At 40.6% G+C, this 17,859-nt stretch overlaps 1 protein-coding gene across 1 annotated transcript in view; it reads right to left on the bottom strand.

The window, feature by feature from the left end:
* The window catches only part of LOC106567646 (opioid-binding protein/cell adhesion molecule), a 613,793-nt gene extending 598,219 nt beyond the window's left edge, over positions 1–15,574 (bottom strand). The window contains exon 1 of the mRNA XM_082960288.1: positions 15,150–15,574. Coding sequence (XP_082816414.1) covers positions 15,150–15,210 — 61 coding nt within the window. The 5' untranslated portion in view covers positions 15,211–15,574. The remainder of the gene's footprint in view (positions 1–15,149) is intronic.
* Positions 15,575–17,859: the final 2,285 nt, after the last annotated feature.

The raw sequence follows: 17,859 nt of genomic DNA, 5'->3' as shown, positions 1-17,859 counted from the left end.
GTGTGCTCCCTAATGAGCAGCCTGGTGACCTAGAGGCCGGAGAGGGAGCACACGTATTGACGCTTTGCCTGTTTTATGGGTCGTCGGAGGGCGTAGCAGGATTTCTTATAAGCTTCCGGGTTAGAGTCCCACTCCTTGAAAGCAGCAGCTCTAGCCTTTAGCTCAGTGCGGATGTTGCCTGTAATCCATGGTTTCTGGTTGGGGTATGTATGTATGGTCACTGTGTGGCCGACATCATCAATGCACTTATTGATGAAACCAATGACAGATGTGGTGTACTCCTCAATGCCATCTGAGGAATCCCTGAACATATTCCAGTCTGTGCTAGCAAAACAGTGCTGTAGCTTAGCATCTGATTCATCTGACCACTTTATTATTGATCGAGTCACTGGTGGTTCCTGCTTTAATTTTTGCTTCCAGAGATTTGAGACTGGGACAGAGGTTCACCTTCCAGCAAGACAATGACCCTAAGCATACTGCTAAAGCAACACTCGAGTGGTTTAAGGGGAAACAATTAAATGTCTTGGAATGGCCTAGTCAAAGCCCAGATCTCAATCCAATTGAGAATCTGTGGTATGACTTAAAGATTGATGTATACCAGCGGAACCCATCCAACTTGAAGGAGCTGGATCAGTTTTTATTTGAAGAATGGGCAAAAATTCCAGTGGCTAGATGTGCCAAGCTTATAGAGACAAACCCCAAGAGACTTTCAGCTGTAATTGCTGCAAAAGGTGGCTCTACAAAGTATTGACTTTGGGGGGGTGAATAGTTATGCACGCTCAAGTTTTCAGTTTTTTTGTCTTATTTCTTGTTTGTTTCACAAGAAAAAATATTTTGCATCTTCAAAGTGGTAGGCATGTTGTGTAAATCAAATGATACAAACCCCCCAAAAATGAATTTTAATTCCAGTTTGTAAGGCAACAAAATAGTAAAAATTCCAAGGGGGTGAATACTTTCACAAGCCACTGTACTAGGGTTAGTTACAAACAGCACAGGAATGAAATCATCAACATGTATTGATCACATCTTTACTAATGCTGCAGAAAGTTGCTTTAACCTGTCTGAGAACCTGGGACGTTTGCGTCCCACCCTAGTCAACAGCCAGTGGAATCGCGTCGCGCGAAATACAAATACCTCATAAATGCTATAACTTCAATTTCTCAAACATATGACTATTTTACACCATTTTATAGATACACCTCTCCTGAATCGAACCATGTTGTCCGATTTCAAAAAGCAAAACATTAGATTATGTTAGGAGAGTACCCTGCCAAAAATAATCACACTGCCATTTTCAAAGCAACTAGCATGCATCACAAATACCCAAAACACAGCTAAATGCAGCACTAACCTTTGACAATCTTCATCAGATGACACTCCTAGGACATCATGTTACACAATACATGCATTATTTGTTCGATAAAGTTCATATTTATATATAAAAACAGCATTTTACATCGGCGCGTAACGTTCAGAAAATATTTTCCCTCAAATGCTTCCGGTGAATCAGCGCTACAATTTACAAAATTACTATTCGAAAACATTGTTAAAATGTAATATTGTCATTCAAAGAATTATAGATTAACATCTCGTGAATGCAACCGCATTGCCAGATTTAACCTCTATGGGCTAGGTGGGACGCTTGCGTCCCACCTACGTAACAGCCACTGGCAGCCTGTGGCGCGATTTTCAAAACGTTAAAAATCCTATTACTTCAATTTCTCAAACATATGACTATTTTACAGCTATTTAAAGACAAGACTCTCGTTAATCTAACCACACTGTCCGATTTCAAAAAGGCTTTACAACGAAAGCAAAACATTAGATTATGTCAGCAGAGTACCAAGCCAGAAATAATCAGACACCCATTTTTCAAGCCAGCATATAATGTCACCAAAACCCAGAAGACAGCTAAATGCAGCACTCACCTTTGATGATCTTCATCAGATGACAACCCTAGGACATTATGTTATACAATACATGCATGTTTTGTTCAATCAAGTTCATATTTATATCAAAAACCAGCTTTTTACATTAGCATGTGACGTTCAGAACTAGCATACCCCCCGCAAACTTCCGGGGAATTCGCTAACATTTTACTAAATTACTCACGATAAACGTTCACAAAAAGCATAACAATTATTTTAAGAATTATAGATACAGACCTCCTCTATGCACTCGATATGTCCGATTTTAAAATAGCTTTTTGGTGAAAGCACATTTTGCAATATTCTAAGTACATAGCCCAGGCATCACGGGCTCGCTATTTAGACACCCGGCAAGTTTAGCACTCACCATAATCATATTTACTATTATAAAAGTTTGATTACCTTTTGTTGTCTTCGTCAGAATGCACACCCAGGACTGCTACTTCAATAACAAATGTTGGTTTGGTCCAAAATAATCCATCGTTATATCCGAATAGCGGCGTTTTGTTCGTCAGACACTATCCGAAATAGTAAAGAAGTGTCGCGCGCATGGCGCAATTCGTGACAATAAAATTCTAAATATTCCATTACCGTACTTCGAAGCATGTCAACCGCTGTTTAAAATCAATTTTTACGACATTTTTCTCGTAGAAAAGCGATAATATTCCGACAGGGAATCTCCTTTTCGGCAAACAGAGGAAAAAATCCCAAAGGCGGGGGCGGTCGGGTCACGCGCATAAGCCCAGTGTCCCTTGATCGGCCACTTGAGAAAGGCGATAATGTGTTTCAGCCTGGGGCTGGAATGACGACATTCTGTTTTTTCCCGGGCTCTGAGCGCCTATGGACGACGTGGGAAGTGTCACGTTAGAGCAGAGATCCTTAGTAAATGATAGAGATGGAAAAGAAGTTCAAGAAATGGTCAGACAGGCCACTTCCTGTAAAGGAATCTCTCAGGTTTTGACCTGCCATTTGAGTTCTGTTATACTCACAGACACCATTCAAACAGTTTTAGAAAATTTAGGGTGTTTTCTATCCATATGTAATAAGTATATGCATATTCTAGTTACTGGGTAGGAGTGGTAACCAGATTAAATCGGGTATGTTTTTTATCCAGCCGTGTCAATACTGCCCCCTAGCCCTTACTGGGAAATCACACTTTGCAATAAACGAGCCGCTATGCTCAGAAAAATAGGCTAGGCGATACAGGTTAGCGCCATCTTGGACTCATCTAAAATCAAATATACTATTGTAAATATTCCCTTACCTTTGATTATCTTCATTAGAAGGCACTTCCAGGAATCCCAGGTCCACAACAAATGTAGTTTTGTTCGAAAAAGTTAATAATTTATGTCCCAATAGCTCCTTCTTGTTAGCGCGTTCCGAAGGCTACTCATAATGTACGGGACTTGTCATCACGGGACTTGTCATCACGAATGTGCAAAAAATATATATTTACGTTCGTTCAAACATGTCAAATGTTGTATAACATAAATCTTTAGGGCCTTTGTCAATCAGAGCTTCAATAATATTCAAGGCGGACGATTGCATTGTCTTACTAAACGTTTCGGAATGAAAGGGTACCCACAGGTGCCTGCGTCATAATAGTAATGGCCCACCCCTATGACCAACTTTACAGGCCTCTCGTTCGGTCAGTTTTTACCGGAGAAGACTCAAACCACTTTGTAAAGACTGTTGACATCTAGTGGAAGCCTTAGGAAGTGCTAAATGAATCCTAACTCACGGTTTGTTTCATAGGCAAAGTGTTGAAGGTGATTCCACAAATCAGATTTCCACTTCCTGCATGGAATCTTCTCAGGTTTTTGCCTGCCATATGAGTTCTGTTATACTCACAGACACCATTCAAACAGTTTTAGAAACTTTAGAGTGTTTTCTATCCAAATATACAAATTATATGCATATTCTAGTTACTGGACAGGAGTAGTAACCAGATTAAATCGGGTATGTTTTTTATCCGGCCGTGCAAATACTGCCCCCTAGCCCCAACAGGTTTTAAAGCAGTATCCAAATCCATAGGATGTAGTGATTACAATATAGTAGCTACTACAATATAGTTGCCATTCACCCTCTTGCTGCAGTTGTAGCTCTCCTTGATCAGCACCACGTCAGTAATATGTTCAGAAACTTGTCAGTAACATCGGAATTGGCAAAGTCATGTTGAGCAGGTGGCCCAGGTGGTTGCGACAGTGGTACTGCTGAGCTGTGTCCATCTCTGAGATCTTCTGCACTCACACCTCAGCCAGGCTGTGCTTACTGGACCTTATGCCTGCTCCCGCCCCCAGCTTCTGGTTCCTGATGACGTCAGTACCCATGACAATAAACTCCTCCAGTTGCCATGGGCTAACGAGGCTGTTGAAGGGGTTGCGCCAGTATTTGCCCCTGTCCACCTCAGCAATCTGCAGGGTGTTGGAGTCGACGGGGTAGAGAGTGCTGGTGACTCAGGCACACACACACTCACACACACACGGCTCATGTTCCCCAGGCTCTGAGCCAGACTATAACTTGATTGGAGCTATAACTTGGAGATATGACTCTGAGCTATAACTTGATCGGAGTCCACCTGTGGTAAATTACAATTGAAGGACAACCATTTCTGTAGCACTCCACCAATCAGGCCTTTATGGTAGAGTGGCCAGACGGAAGCGACTCCTCAGTAAAAGGCACATGACAGCCTGCTTGGAGTTTGCCAAAAGGCACCTAAAGGACTCTCAGACCATGAGAAACAAGATTATCTGGTCTGATGAAACCAAGATTGAACTCTTTGGCCTGAATGCGAAGTGTCACATCTGGAGTAAATCACGCACCATCCCTACCGTGAAGCATGGTGGTGGCAGCATCATGGTGTGGAGATGATTTACAGCGGCAGGGACTGGGAGACCTGTCAGAGCAAAGTACAGAGTGATCCTTGATGAAAACCTGCTCTGTAGCGCTCAGGACCTCAGACTGGGGCGAAGGCTCACCTTCCAACAGGACAACAACCCTAAGCACACAGCCAAGACAACGCAGAAGTGGCTTCAGGACAAGTCTGTGAATGTCCTTGAGTGAACCAGCCAGAGCCCGGACTTGAACCCGATCGAACATCCCTGGAGAGACCTGAAAATAGCTGTGCAGCGACTCTCGCCATTCAATCTGAAAGAGCTTGAGAGGATCTGCAGAGAAGAACGGGAGAAACTCCCCAAATACAGGTGTGCCAAGGTTGTAGCGTCATACCCAAGAAAACTTGAGGCTGTAATCGGCGCATCAACAAAGTACTGAGTAAAGGATCTGAATACTTACACTACCATTCAAAAGTTTGGGGTCATTTAGACATTTCCTTGTTTTTGAAATCAAAGCACATTTTGTTGTCCATTAAAATAACATCAAATTGATTAGAAATACAGTGTAGACATTGTTAATGTTGTAAATGACTATTCTAGCTGGAAACGGCAGATTTTTTATGGAATATCTACAAAGCCGTACAGAGCCCCTTATCAGCAACCATCACTCCTGTGTTCCAATGGCATGTTGTGCTAGCTAATCCAAGTTTATCATTTTAAAAGGCTAATTGATCATTAGAAAACCCTTTTGCAAATATGTTAGCACAGCTGAAAACTGTTGTGATGATTCCCTAAGCAATAAAACTGATCTTCTTAGACTGGTTCAGTATCTGGAGCATCAGCATTTGTGGGTTCGATTATAGGCTCAAAAATAACTTTCTTCTGAAACTCGTCAGTCCATTCCTGTTCTGAGAAATGAAGGCTATTCCATGCAAGAAATTGCCAAGAAACTGAAGATCTCATACAACGCTGTGCACTACTCCCTTCACAGAACAGCGCAAACTGGCTCTAACCAGAATAGAAAGAGGAGTGGGAGGCCCCAGGGCACAACTGAGCCAGAGGACAAGTACATTAGAGTGTCTAGTTTGAGAAACAGACGCCTCACAAGTCCTCAACTGGCAGCTTCATTAAATAGTACCTGCAAAACACCAGTCTCAATGTCAACAGTTTAGAGGCGACTCCGGGATGCTTTTGGAAATAAATGTTGATCATTTAGTATGCCCATCTGTTGTCTGCGAAGGTCTCAAAGCACATATGAGAGGTTGTATGATGTCTTGCTCTTCACAAAAGAAAAATAAGACCCATAACGAATTAAAAATACTAGAACAGAAAATTCACAACTTAGAAAGAAAACACAGTTAGATAGAAATGCTAGCACACTTCAACAGTTGATACTTTGAAGCTTGAATATAACACAATAAACACCTGATCTGCAGAGATTGCTGCCATAGAATCAAAGCAACAATACGTTTAACAAGGTGTAAGTTCACCTTTAATTTATTAGCAAATTAAAAAAGAGGAAGAGGAACGTACCATCCATAGCATTCAAATCCAAGATGGTAGCATAACAATGGATCCTTCTGAAATCAACTCAGTCTTTAATAAAACATTTTATCACAAACTGTATCAATCCAAAAAACAGAAGTTCAAAGGAGGATATAGACAATTTCCTTAATAATAATACCAATAAGTGAACAAGAGAAAATGTATATTGATAGAAACCCCAGGTGAATTGTTGGAGGCCATCAATAATTTACAAAATGGGAAATCTCCTGGTACTGATGGATTCCCAGTGGAATTGTATAGACACTTTCATCCCAAATTACTAAAGCCTATATTACTTATGCTCATAGCAGCTTGACAGAAAAATGTACTTCCCCAGTCACTATGTTTGGCTACAATCACCCTACTTTAAAAGAAAGATAAGGATCCATTCCAACCAGTATCCTTCCAACCATTATTCCTCTTGAATGTGGATTACAAATTCATTGCTATGGTATTGGCTTTTTGTATAGAAACAGTAATACAAAAGTAAATTTACTCAGATCAAACAGGGTTTATACGGAAGAGGATGTCTTCAATCAGCTTCAGCCGTTTTTCCATATAATTCATCATGCTAAGAACGCAAACTTTCCAAAAGTGGCAGTATCAATAGATGCTAAAAAAACATTTGATAGGGTGGAATGGGCATATTTGGTGGCTGCCTTAAAAAAAGTTTGGTTTTGGTGTTGTATTTCTTTCCTGGATTGAGCTATTGTATAAATCCCTGAAACATCTATACGAACAACTGGACAGATCTCTGAATCATTTAAGTTATCAAGAGGGACAAAACAGGGATGCTCTATGTCTAGTTATTTATTTCCTTTGCCAGAATCCTTAGCGTCAATCATTATAACTCATGTCTCAATCTGGGGCATAGAGATTGGTGATCAACATGTGATATCATTGTATGCAGATGTCATTTTACTTTATTTATCTGAACAAGAACATTCTCTGTCATTTATTTGACTACTGTTGGACAAATATGGTTCAGTATCAGGATTCAAAGTGAATTGGGAGAACTAAAATAATTCCCATTTCTAATTATGACTTCTCAAGTTTAGAAAGTCAATTTAAGTGGAAATGGACAAAGACATGTGAAATATCTGGGTGTACTGATACCATGCATTCTGGAAGAGGCATATAAAATCTATCATTTTCCTTTTAGATCAAATTGCATCTGTTGTTCAGAGATGGAGACCTTTCCCTATTTCTATGTTAAGTAGGGTCAAAATAATCAAAATTAATATACTACCAAGGTTGATGTATTTATTCCAGGCCCTGCCAGTTTAAATTCCAACCAACTGTTTGAATAAATAAACGCTCCCCAACTTTATTTGGAATGGAAAGATCTAAAGAGTCAAATTGACTGTTTTAGACTTACCCTATAAAGCTGAAAGTCTTGAACTACCTCACGTAAAGATGTATTACTGGGCTGCACACCTGCGTTCACTTAAACAATGGACAGCAGACTATCCTTGTGCATGGAGGAATATTGAAGCCATACATGTTTTACCTTATGATCGTAAATATTTTCACTACTTTTGGTCCAAGGTGTTGAAGAAAAAAACAGACCATCCAATGATTCTCAATTCCATCCGTATTTGGGAAAATGTAAATAAATTAATGAGGTGGAGAGAATCGATATCGCCAGATACCCCTATTTGGAATAACCCTGCCTTACCAGCAGTGTTGACAACACCTTTAAGTCTTGGTTCCAAAGTGCCATCATGAATTTTATGAAGGATCTCTACTGTTATTCAATCAATTACAAAAAAGATTTGGATTATCCAAGGTACATTTTTTAAGTCCTTAAAATAAAATAAAATTGTATTGGTCACATACACATATTTAGTAGATGTTATTGCGGGTGTAGTGACATGCTTGTGTTCCTAGCTCCAAAAGTGCAGTAGTATCTAACAGTGGGGTAGTATCTAAAAATGATTCACAACAATTCCCACAAATCTAAAAATTAAAGAATGGAATTAAGAAATATAAATATTAGATTGAGCAATGTTGGAGTGGAATTGACAAAAATAATAGAATACAGTATATACATTATTTAACTTCACTAGGGTGGGGGCAGCATTCGGAATTTTGGATGAAAAGCGTGCCCAAATTAAACTTCCTGCTACTCAGGCCCAGAAGCTAGGATATGCAAATAATAATAGTAGATTTGGATAGAAAACACTCTAAGGTTTCCAAAACTGTTAAAATAATGTCTGTGAGTATAACAGAACTGATATCGCAGGTGAAAACCTGAGGAAAATCCATCCAGGAAGTACTATTATTTTGAAAGGCTGTTTTTCCATTGAAAGCATATCCACCATACAAAGACTTAGGACCCAGTTCATGATCTCTATGGCTTCTTCTATATACGGCAACTCTTTAGGCATTGTTTCAGGCTTTTACTCTGAAAAATGAGGGAGATACAGCACTTTCAATGAGTGGACAGTGGAAATTTACAGACATGAGTCCAACGCGTGATCGGGAGTGCGCCTTTCTTGTTTCTCCTTTTCTATTGATGAAGCTTTTGTCCGGTTGAAACATTATTGATTATTTATGACAAAAACAACCTGAGGATTGATTTTAAACATTGTTTCACATGTTTCTACGAACTTTTATTGTACTTTTTTTACTTTTCGTCTGGATGTTGAGAGCGCGCTTTGTGCCTTTGGATTACTGAACTAAACGCACCAACAAAATGGAGGTTTTTGGACATAAAGAGGGACATTATCGAACAACACGAACATTTATTGCGTAACATGGAGTCCTGGGAGTGCCATTAGACGAAGATCAAAGGTAAGTGATTAATTACATTTTTTTCTCCGTACTGGTCCCCCGTGGGAATCGACCCCACAACCCTGGCATTGCAAACACCATGCTCTACCAACTGAGCCACATTTAATCGCTATTTCTGACTTTTGTGAGTCCTCTCCTTGGCTGGAAAATGTCTGTATGGTTTCTTGTGGCTCGGCGCTGTCTTAACATAATCGCATAATCGGCTGGAAGCCGGCTAGTGATGGCTATTTAACAGTCTGACGGCCTTAAGATAGAAGCTGTTTTTCAGTTTGCCGTCAGTGATGTGTACGCTGAGGAGCTTTCCACCTTCTTCGCTGCGGTCCCGCTGATGTGAATAGGGGCATGTTCCATAAACACTCCAGCCAGCTCATCTGCGCATGCTATGAGGACGTGGCTAGGGATGCAGTCTGCACTGGCAGCCTTGTGAGGTTTAACACGTTTAAATGTTTTACTCAGGTCGGCCATGGAGAATCAGAGCCCACAGTCCTTGGGAGTGTGTTATCCTCAATGCAGGCGAAGAAGGTGTTTAGCTTGTCCGGGAGCAAGACGTCGGTGTCCGCGACATGGCTGGTTTTCCCTTTGTAATCCGTGATTGTCTATAGACCCTGCCACATATGTCTCGTGTCTGAGCCGTTGAATTGCGACTTCACTTTGTCTCTGTACTGACGTTTTGTCTGTTTGATTGCCATACGGAGGGAATAAGTACACTGTTTGTATTCCACCATATTCCTAGTCACCTTGCCATGGTTAAATGAGGTGGTTCGCGCTTTCAGTTTTGCCCAAATGCTGCCATCTATCCAAGGTTTCTGATTTGGGTAGGATTTAATAGTCACAATTGGAACAACATCCGCTATACACTTTCTGGTGTTATTCTCAGAGGCTACCCGGAACATATCCCAGTCCGCGTGATCAAAACAATCTTGAAGCATGGATTCCGATTGGTCAGACCAGCATTGAATAGACCTTAGCATGGGTACTTCCTGTATGAGTTTCTGCCTATAGAAAGGGAGCAGCAACATGGAGTATGGCTGAATGGACGGGGACAGTATATCCAGAGAGAACCATGTTTCCGTGGAATAGAGTATGTTACAATCCCTGGTGTCAATCTGGAAGGAGATCCTCGCCCTGAGCTCATCTACTTTATTATCCAGAGACTGAACATTACCGAGTCATATACTCGGAAGTGGTGGATGGTGTGCACGCCTCCTGAGTCAGACTACAATCCACTCCGAATACCTTATCTCCACCAGGGGTGTTTTAGAGCAGCCTCTGGAATAATTTCAATTGCCCTGGGGGGTACGAACATAGGATCCAATTCGGGAAAGTTGTATTTCTGGTTGTAATTCTGCTGAGTTACTGGCGCGCTGATATCCAAAACTTATTTCCCGCTGTATGTAATAACACAAAACAAATTCTGGGCTAATAATGTAAGAAATAACACACACAAAAAATACTGCAAAGTTGCTTAAGAGCTAGAAGCAGAGCTGGCATATCTGTCGGCGTCATCTTATCTGTCTTATCATACAACTCAGAAATATTTTTGAATTACCAAAAGAAGATGATTTCCAAGTTATATCAAGGGTTGATTGAAACTCTACCTGATGGTTCAGAACCTACAAGGAAAAAATGGGAAACAGATCTAAAGTAAGAAATTGAGGAAAATCATTGGTCACAGATACTATATTTCAAATGAACAATCTAGCTATATACCGTTAGATTTTGTATTCTGAACAAAAATATAAACGCAACAAGCAACAATTTCAAATATTTTACTGAGTTACAGTTCATATGAGGAAATGAGTCAATTTAAATGAATTCATTAGGCACTAATCTATGGATTTCACATGACTGGGAATACAGATATGCATCTGTTGGTCACAGATATCTTTAAAACATGGGCTTCACAATGGGCAACAGGATCTCGTCACAGTATTTTTGTGCATTCAAATTGCCATCGATAAAATGCAATTGTGTTCTTTGTCCGTAGCTTATGCCTGCCCATACCATAACCCCACCGCCATCATGGGGCATGTTGACATCAGCAAACCACTCGCCAGACGCCATGCATGGTTGTGAGGCCGGTTGGAAGTACTGCCAAATTCTTTAAAATGACGCTGGAGGTGGCTTATGGTAGAGAAATTAACATTCAATTCTCTGGCAATAGCTCTGGTAGACATTCTTGCAGTCAGCATGCCAATTGCACACACCCTCAAAATTTGAGACAGCTGTGGCATTGTGTTGTGTGACAAAACTGCACATTTTAGAGTGGCCTTTTATCATGGCCAGCACAACGTGCGCCTGTGTAATGATCATGCTGTTTAATCAGCTTCTTGATATGCCACACCTGCCAAATGGGGCAGCAGGTAGCCTAGTGGTTAGAGCGTTAGACTTGTAACCGAAAGGTTGCAAAATCAAATCCCCGAGCTGACAAGCTAATATCTGTTGTTCTGCCCCTGAACAAGGCAGTTAACCCACTGTTTCTAGGCCGTCATTGAAAATAAGAATTTGTTCTTAACTGACTTGCCTAGATAAATAAATAGAATGGATGGAGTATCTTGGCAAAGGAGAAATGCTCACTAACAGGGATGTATATACTGTACATTTGTGCACAAAATTTGATCGAAATAAGCTTTTTGTGCATATGGAACATTTCTGGGATCTATTATTTCAGCACATGAAACATGGGACCAACACTTTACATGTTGCGTTTAAGTCTCTGTTCAGTGTATATTATAAAGTTAAACAAAACCCCCAAAATTTGGAAATCATATGTTGATCACCTTGGGGAATGTGTTGTACAGTGGTAGATTTGTCTTTGTTTTGTGTTGTTTGTGGGGCGCTGTGGAAAAACAATAAAAAACAAATTGTCAAAAAAAATTATAAAAATAATAACAATAACACTAATAATAATAATAATGTGGCATAATGACAGTGCAGCGTTTTTTTCTTTCAAGGAAGCAGAGAGCCAATTGCAACGAGGACGGGGCTAATTCAGCACATTGATATTCCCGGGAAGACACATTTAACGGCTTTAGAATGCAATTTGTGCACACGTTAAATTAATATGGATTTGAGGTGAAGAGTTTATGTTAATTAATTAAATGTCTTTGGTTTGGAAAAGCTGCAAGAAGCAAATATTTGGAATCTTTTCGCATCATATTTCTTAGCTATTTACTGATAAAATATCGACATCCCATTTGAATAGTGAGTATACTTTTATGGCAGTCAATAGCATTGGCAATGTCATGCCAAAGGGTAGGCTTAAGCATTGTGAATATTTTTCCTGATAATTAGCAGATTCTATATGTGACCAACCAGGGTTTGTCTCCTGCGTGCCACAAGACTGTGTTAGTCCCCTGAGCTAAAGCTTAGACATTCACTCGGGGAGCTAACACAAGTCAGGTCTCAGACAAGGTTGCTCATCATGCAATCGGGTTTACAGACCACCTCTGATGCACACCTGATGGTGTTTCAATAGACAGTTTTATATATGATTGGATTGAAATGACAAAGAAGTGTCTACAGAGCACAAGCACATCAACAAGTTACAAACATGTATGAGTGTTGAAATATTGTGCTATAATACTGTAATGCTGCGACAATAAATTGTCCCAAACAACAGTGACAAATGTGCCACTAATATAACTATGACCTCTAAAAACCTCTCACTTATAATTTGCACCTTCAGGAAATGAGCAAGCCCTGTTGTTATTTTGATGAAACGGGCAAAGTGGCAATTTCACATCTGGGTAGTAACCGGTGTTTAATTATTCACGATCCTCATCTGCACCTAATGCACCTAATTTGCTTAATAACATATTGTGCTGGGAAGCACAGGGGAAGTGTCACTTTGGAAAAATGAGGGCGAACCCAATAAAATGGCACTTTCTTGCAACAAAATTGCACAACTTAAAGCAAAGGAAAATAATAGGTCATTTCTGGGGTTCTATAGTATAACGTCCTCACTTTTCAATGTGAATTGGTCATGTTCCTCTTTCTCGTCAAATTTTAAACATCACTTTTCAATGCAGATTGGTCAGATTTGGCTAGTAATAGTGTTCCATCTGTGTGTTATGCTCATTGATTCATTTTTCAAAAGCACTATAAGGTATTATGTGCATTGTGTACAAAGAGATGGGCACAGTGGGCATAGACTGACAGGGTGGCAGGTAGCCTATAGTGGATAAGAGCGTTGGAACAGTGACTGAAAGAGCGTTGGAACAGTGACTGAAAGGTCGCTGGTTCAAATCCCTTAGCCAACTATGTGAAAAATTGGTAGATGTGCCTTTGAGCAAGGCACTTAACCCTAAGTCGCTCTGGATAAAAGCGTCTGCTAAAATGTACAAATGTAAACTTTCCACAGGGAGGGCGCACTAAAACAGCATATTTTGCCAGGGGAGGGGATCTCTATTAAGTAGCCTTGTTATAAGAAAAGGACACTCTACTCATCAGCAATGATCTTCATGTCTTTTCACATGGGAAGCTTAACACCCTCACGATGCTTACCCCCCCCCCCCCCCCCCCGCACTCTCGGTTGGAAGTCGAACAACAGCTGTTGCTCCAAATTTCGATTTAACCACCAATAATTCTCGCCTTTGGCTGAGGCAGGCTGGTGGAAGGACTGGGGGACACAATAGACAGGACCTGCGAGGATCTTGGCCGGAGCGCCACAGGAATATGTGCTGCATCCTGGCAACGCTCGGCCAGATCTGCCTCGGAGCCACACAGAGAGGCTCAAGGGAGAGGAGGGGGAAGAGGGAGGGGGTAGAGGGGAGGAAAACACAAGCCTGCTCAGCCTCCTAGACAACGAGGCACAGCCTTGCCACTTGTGCTCATCTAATGCACTCAATTCTCAACACACAGAGCCGAGTGGTTGGAGGGGGAAATTGTCATAGGGCTGATTTCCACAAAGGACATCCCTGTCCTCTACACATTGTTGTGGCTCTCTAATGTGCCATCATGAGAATGCCAAGGCAAGTGAGAATTGGATACATTAGGCAATGTAGGCTAGTGGATGAGCAGTTTGGTAATCTGCTTTTTTTGTAAGTGGCATACCGTATGTCACTTACACAAAAAAAAAACTGATTACCAAACTGCTCATCTACAAGGCTACATTGCCTAATGTATCCCATTCTCACTTGCCTTGGCATTCTCATGATGGCGCATAACAAGACAGGTGATTAAATTTGATTGATGGAGTCTATAACGTTTCCATTTTTGTCACAGGAACATCGACAGATTTTTCACCTAGTCGGCTCGGGGATTCGAACCAGCGTTCTTTCGGTTACTGGCCAAACACTCTCTAGGCTACCTACCGCCCCAGGTAAAAAGATTCTACTGTATTTACTAAAATATTAAAACATATGGACTATGTGAAGAAGCAACTTGTTGGCTAATAGAAAAACATTCAGTGAAGCTGCCCACAACACTTAGGCCTACAGAGAAAACATTAGAAACATGCCACATGTCACTAATGAAGTAGGCTAGGATACTCCCTCAATAGCAAATGTCGCATTTCCAATCACGGGGGGTTGCCTGGCTTAACTTCGATGGCCTGAACACGTTGTTGATGCGGATTAACCACTAATACTTAATCAACTTTACGCAAAGTCCTCCTGTCAGAGTGAGATTTACAATGCGTCAATAAGCTCGGCGGGAAGAGTCACAAGGTGCATCAAGAGACAGACAAATTGCTGCATCAGAAGCAATGATAGGGGACGTATTCATAATGTAGCCTTAATTGGGTTTACAAGCACTTGGAGCTATACTAGTAAGACAAACCTCGAAATCCCTTGATAACTAAGGCCACCAACATCATGACAGTCAAGTCTCACACTAATCGCTTGGTCTACGCTGCCACTTTTTTTGGCATGTGATGTCAAATCTCGGATCCACGCAATATGTAAGGGGTCTACAATAGCCTATATAAAAAGCGCGCGCATCTCTAGAATAGGTGCGCGCTCACCTAATATATGCTACATGATAATGCAATAGCTATAAAACTAATGGCACCTGCCATTTCTCCAGCAAAATTAAAATAGCCTACCTTGTTGAATCAGAAGAATGGTCATTCCGGTCAGCAAAACCCAGAACATTGGATTCTTCATGGTGATTTGACGGGTCGTTTATCTGTGTAGTAGTAGAAGATGGTGTTGTCGCTCAGATATAGGCTACTACAAACGCAAATCCTGGGAAAAGTGAAGTGTACCAGACTAAGTCCCGGGTCCCTCTGACTGTAAAGCAGCCACCAACACAAGCAGTACCAAGTCCCTCCTTCACTAATGTATTGGTCGTGATTTGTAAGAGGCTGCTTGGATAGGCTTCCAGTGGCTTACAAAGACGCTGCTGTCCAGGAGCCTCATTTATCAAAGGTGCGTGCGCACAAAAATACTCTAAATCTTGTGTGCGCCAGTTTTCCCGCAAAGGTTGGTATTTATTAGTTTTGAACTTGACGGGAAGTGTGCATATCTCCACGCCAATCTCACACCATTCGTGCGCACAACTTCTAGAAGGTTATCAGCTGTATTGCAAGCAAATATGCTTATTGTTCGTTTGGGGGAAACGGGAGGTGTTTGATGGACAGGGAATTATAATAATTTTAGGCAAAAACATTAAAACGTAGGCGTAATGATTAAACAGATGCATTCGACATTGGTAAATCGCATAGCAGGATGTCGTCTAATATTTATTTTACTTTTATTACAGCCTATATGTCTAAATCATAAACATATTGCAGGACATGTCTCTCCTTTGCTGACAAAATTGGTTTAAATTATTCCGGATACACAACAAATTGATTAATTGGTCATTCAATACCCAAGCATGCTCTAAAGTAAATAGATGGGTAACGTTAGCCTAGACAGTAGCCTATGTGACAATATGGGTAGGCTACAGAATTGAAGTAAATATACGGGTAACGTTAGCCTAGACAGTAGCCTATGTGACAATATGGGTAGGCTACAGAATTGCTGTGCGATATTAGGAGCGCGACATCATAGCCTAGCCTGTTTCATTTCAGAGCCTAAAGTATACTTACCAAGGCAGGAGATAGAAACACAATCATGTATTGATAAACAAAATATTGAACAACAATTCGTATTTTGCTTAGAAGTGTAGAGTGTAGCGTTTACTTTTAAATTGTTCTGAAGGACAATCAATCTAGCAGAATGCGCGGCCAGTGTTTGGCACAATAAGGCGGCATGCATTATTTGTTGGGAAAAGTCACTGCCCAATTCTTCCCACACCACACACATTTGCTATTGGCTTTCCCCACGGTAATATATATCCGTCGGGGTTGAATAAAGAAAAAACAATACATAAAAATCTATATATCTATAAGCTACATTGAGGTTTTTCTTTCATTATTTTTAGGCTATCTGGCATTAGTGCGTAAACCTAAGCTTTGGGGCCTACCTTTACGCGCCCCAAATAGCCTACAATCCAAACGCTTTTGGAAACAGGCAGAAAAAGTTAACGTAGTTACACTGAGGCAAAAAGGACAATGTCGGAGTTTCATTTAATAAGAGGAAAGCTGCGATAAGGAGAGCTGAAAACAAAGAGAAGAGAGGCCCAGAAAAGTAATGTTTGAGAATGATTTGGTGAAGTGGTAAAAGAGGATGATGATTGCAGTGCCTATGTGTGATGGTTGTGAGGTGCTATACAAATTCGACTGTCACGTATTTGATCCAAGAAATAAACAGAGATGACAGCGAAAACATTACTGATGTCAACTAATTTGAAGCATTCATTCTATAATATTATTCTGCTGGGCAAATGTTTATTTAGTCTTCTGTGGCAACATATAATATGACAGAAAATAAGCTGCATGTATTTAATTATAGACAAGTTGACTAACAAATAACCTGCCAAAATTTCTGAAATTATTAACAGAAACATATCGAAATTAGGCAAAATAATATGCTGCACCCCTTGTCAAAAAATCGTTCTGCTGTCTCTAACTGTAGCCTACAGTACAGCGCATTTTCTATATTTGTCGGTTAGGGTCGGGTGATGGCCTCAGATTTTCACTTCATCATATATATTTGGGCGGTTGCAGATGGGTTATTAGCAATTGCAGGCGCAGCTGACCCTTGCACCACTAGGGGAGACTGGGGATGGTAACACTTTTCACCTTTTCGTCAGTTTCTCAGAGATCATTTATGGTAGTGTATTCAAAACGTGATACAAACAATCTACATATGTCCTTTACAAATTGGTGTGGTTATTATATATGTAAATCAAACTGTAAATGCATAGTGTTGTCTTAAACACAAGGAGTGAAGTGTTACAATTTACCCCATGGTCTGGGTTAGTTGTAACAGTGGGGTGAATTGTAAAATAATGAAAAAGTGCATAAATCATGACATTCAACAAATTATTAGAAGCCTTTATTGAGACCAAGAGAGCAACATTGCCATGTTTAACATTTTGTTTGGCAGAAGAAAAAAATATATATAAATAATAAAATGTTTATTTTTTTACCCTCCACTAAATGGTCTTTCTCAACCAAACAACTAGGCTAAACTAAAAACCTGGACGTTTCTGGTGTGTGTGTGTGTGCGTGTGTGTGCGTCCGTGTGTGTGTCTGTGTGTGTGACTGAATGTTGGACATGTTCACATTCAGTACCACAGTTGTGACAGTGGTACTGTATGGCTGTCCTGGGGTACAGGCTTGGTGGGCCCATAATATGCATTCCCAGCACTGCAACCAGACTTCCTTGGACTTGGAATTGTTAAAGTGCTCCATGCATACAATG

Source organism: Salmo salar, chromosome 13, assembly GCF_965601325.2.
Source record: "Salmo salar chromosome 13, fSalSal1, whole genome shotgun sequence".
Lineage (NCBI taxonomy): Eukaryota > Metazoa > Chordata > Actinopteri > Salmoniformes > Salmonidae > Salmo > Salmo salar.
Note: the sequence above shows the minus strand (reverse complement) of the source record. Positions and strands in the feature narration are given on the sequence as shown.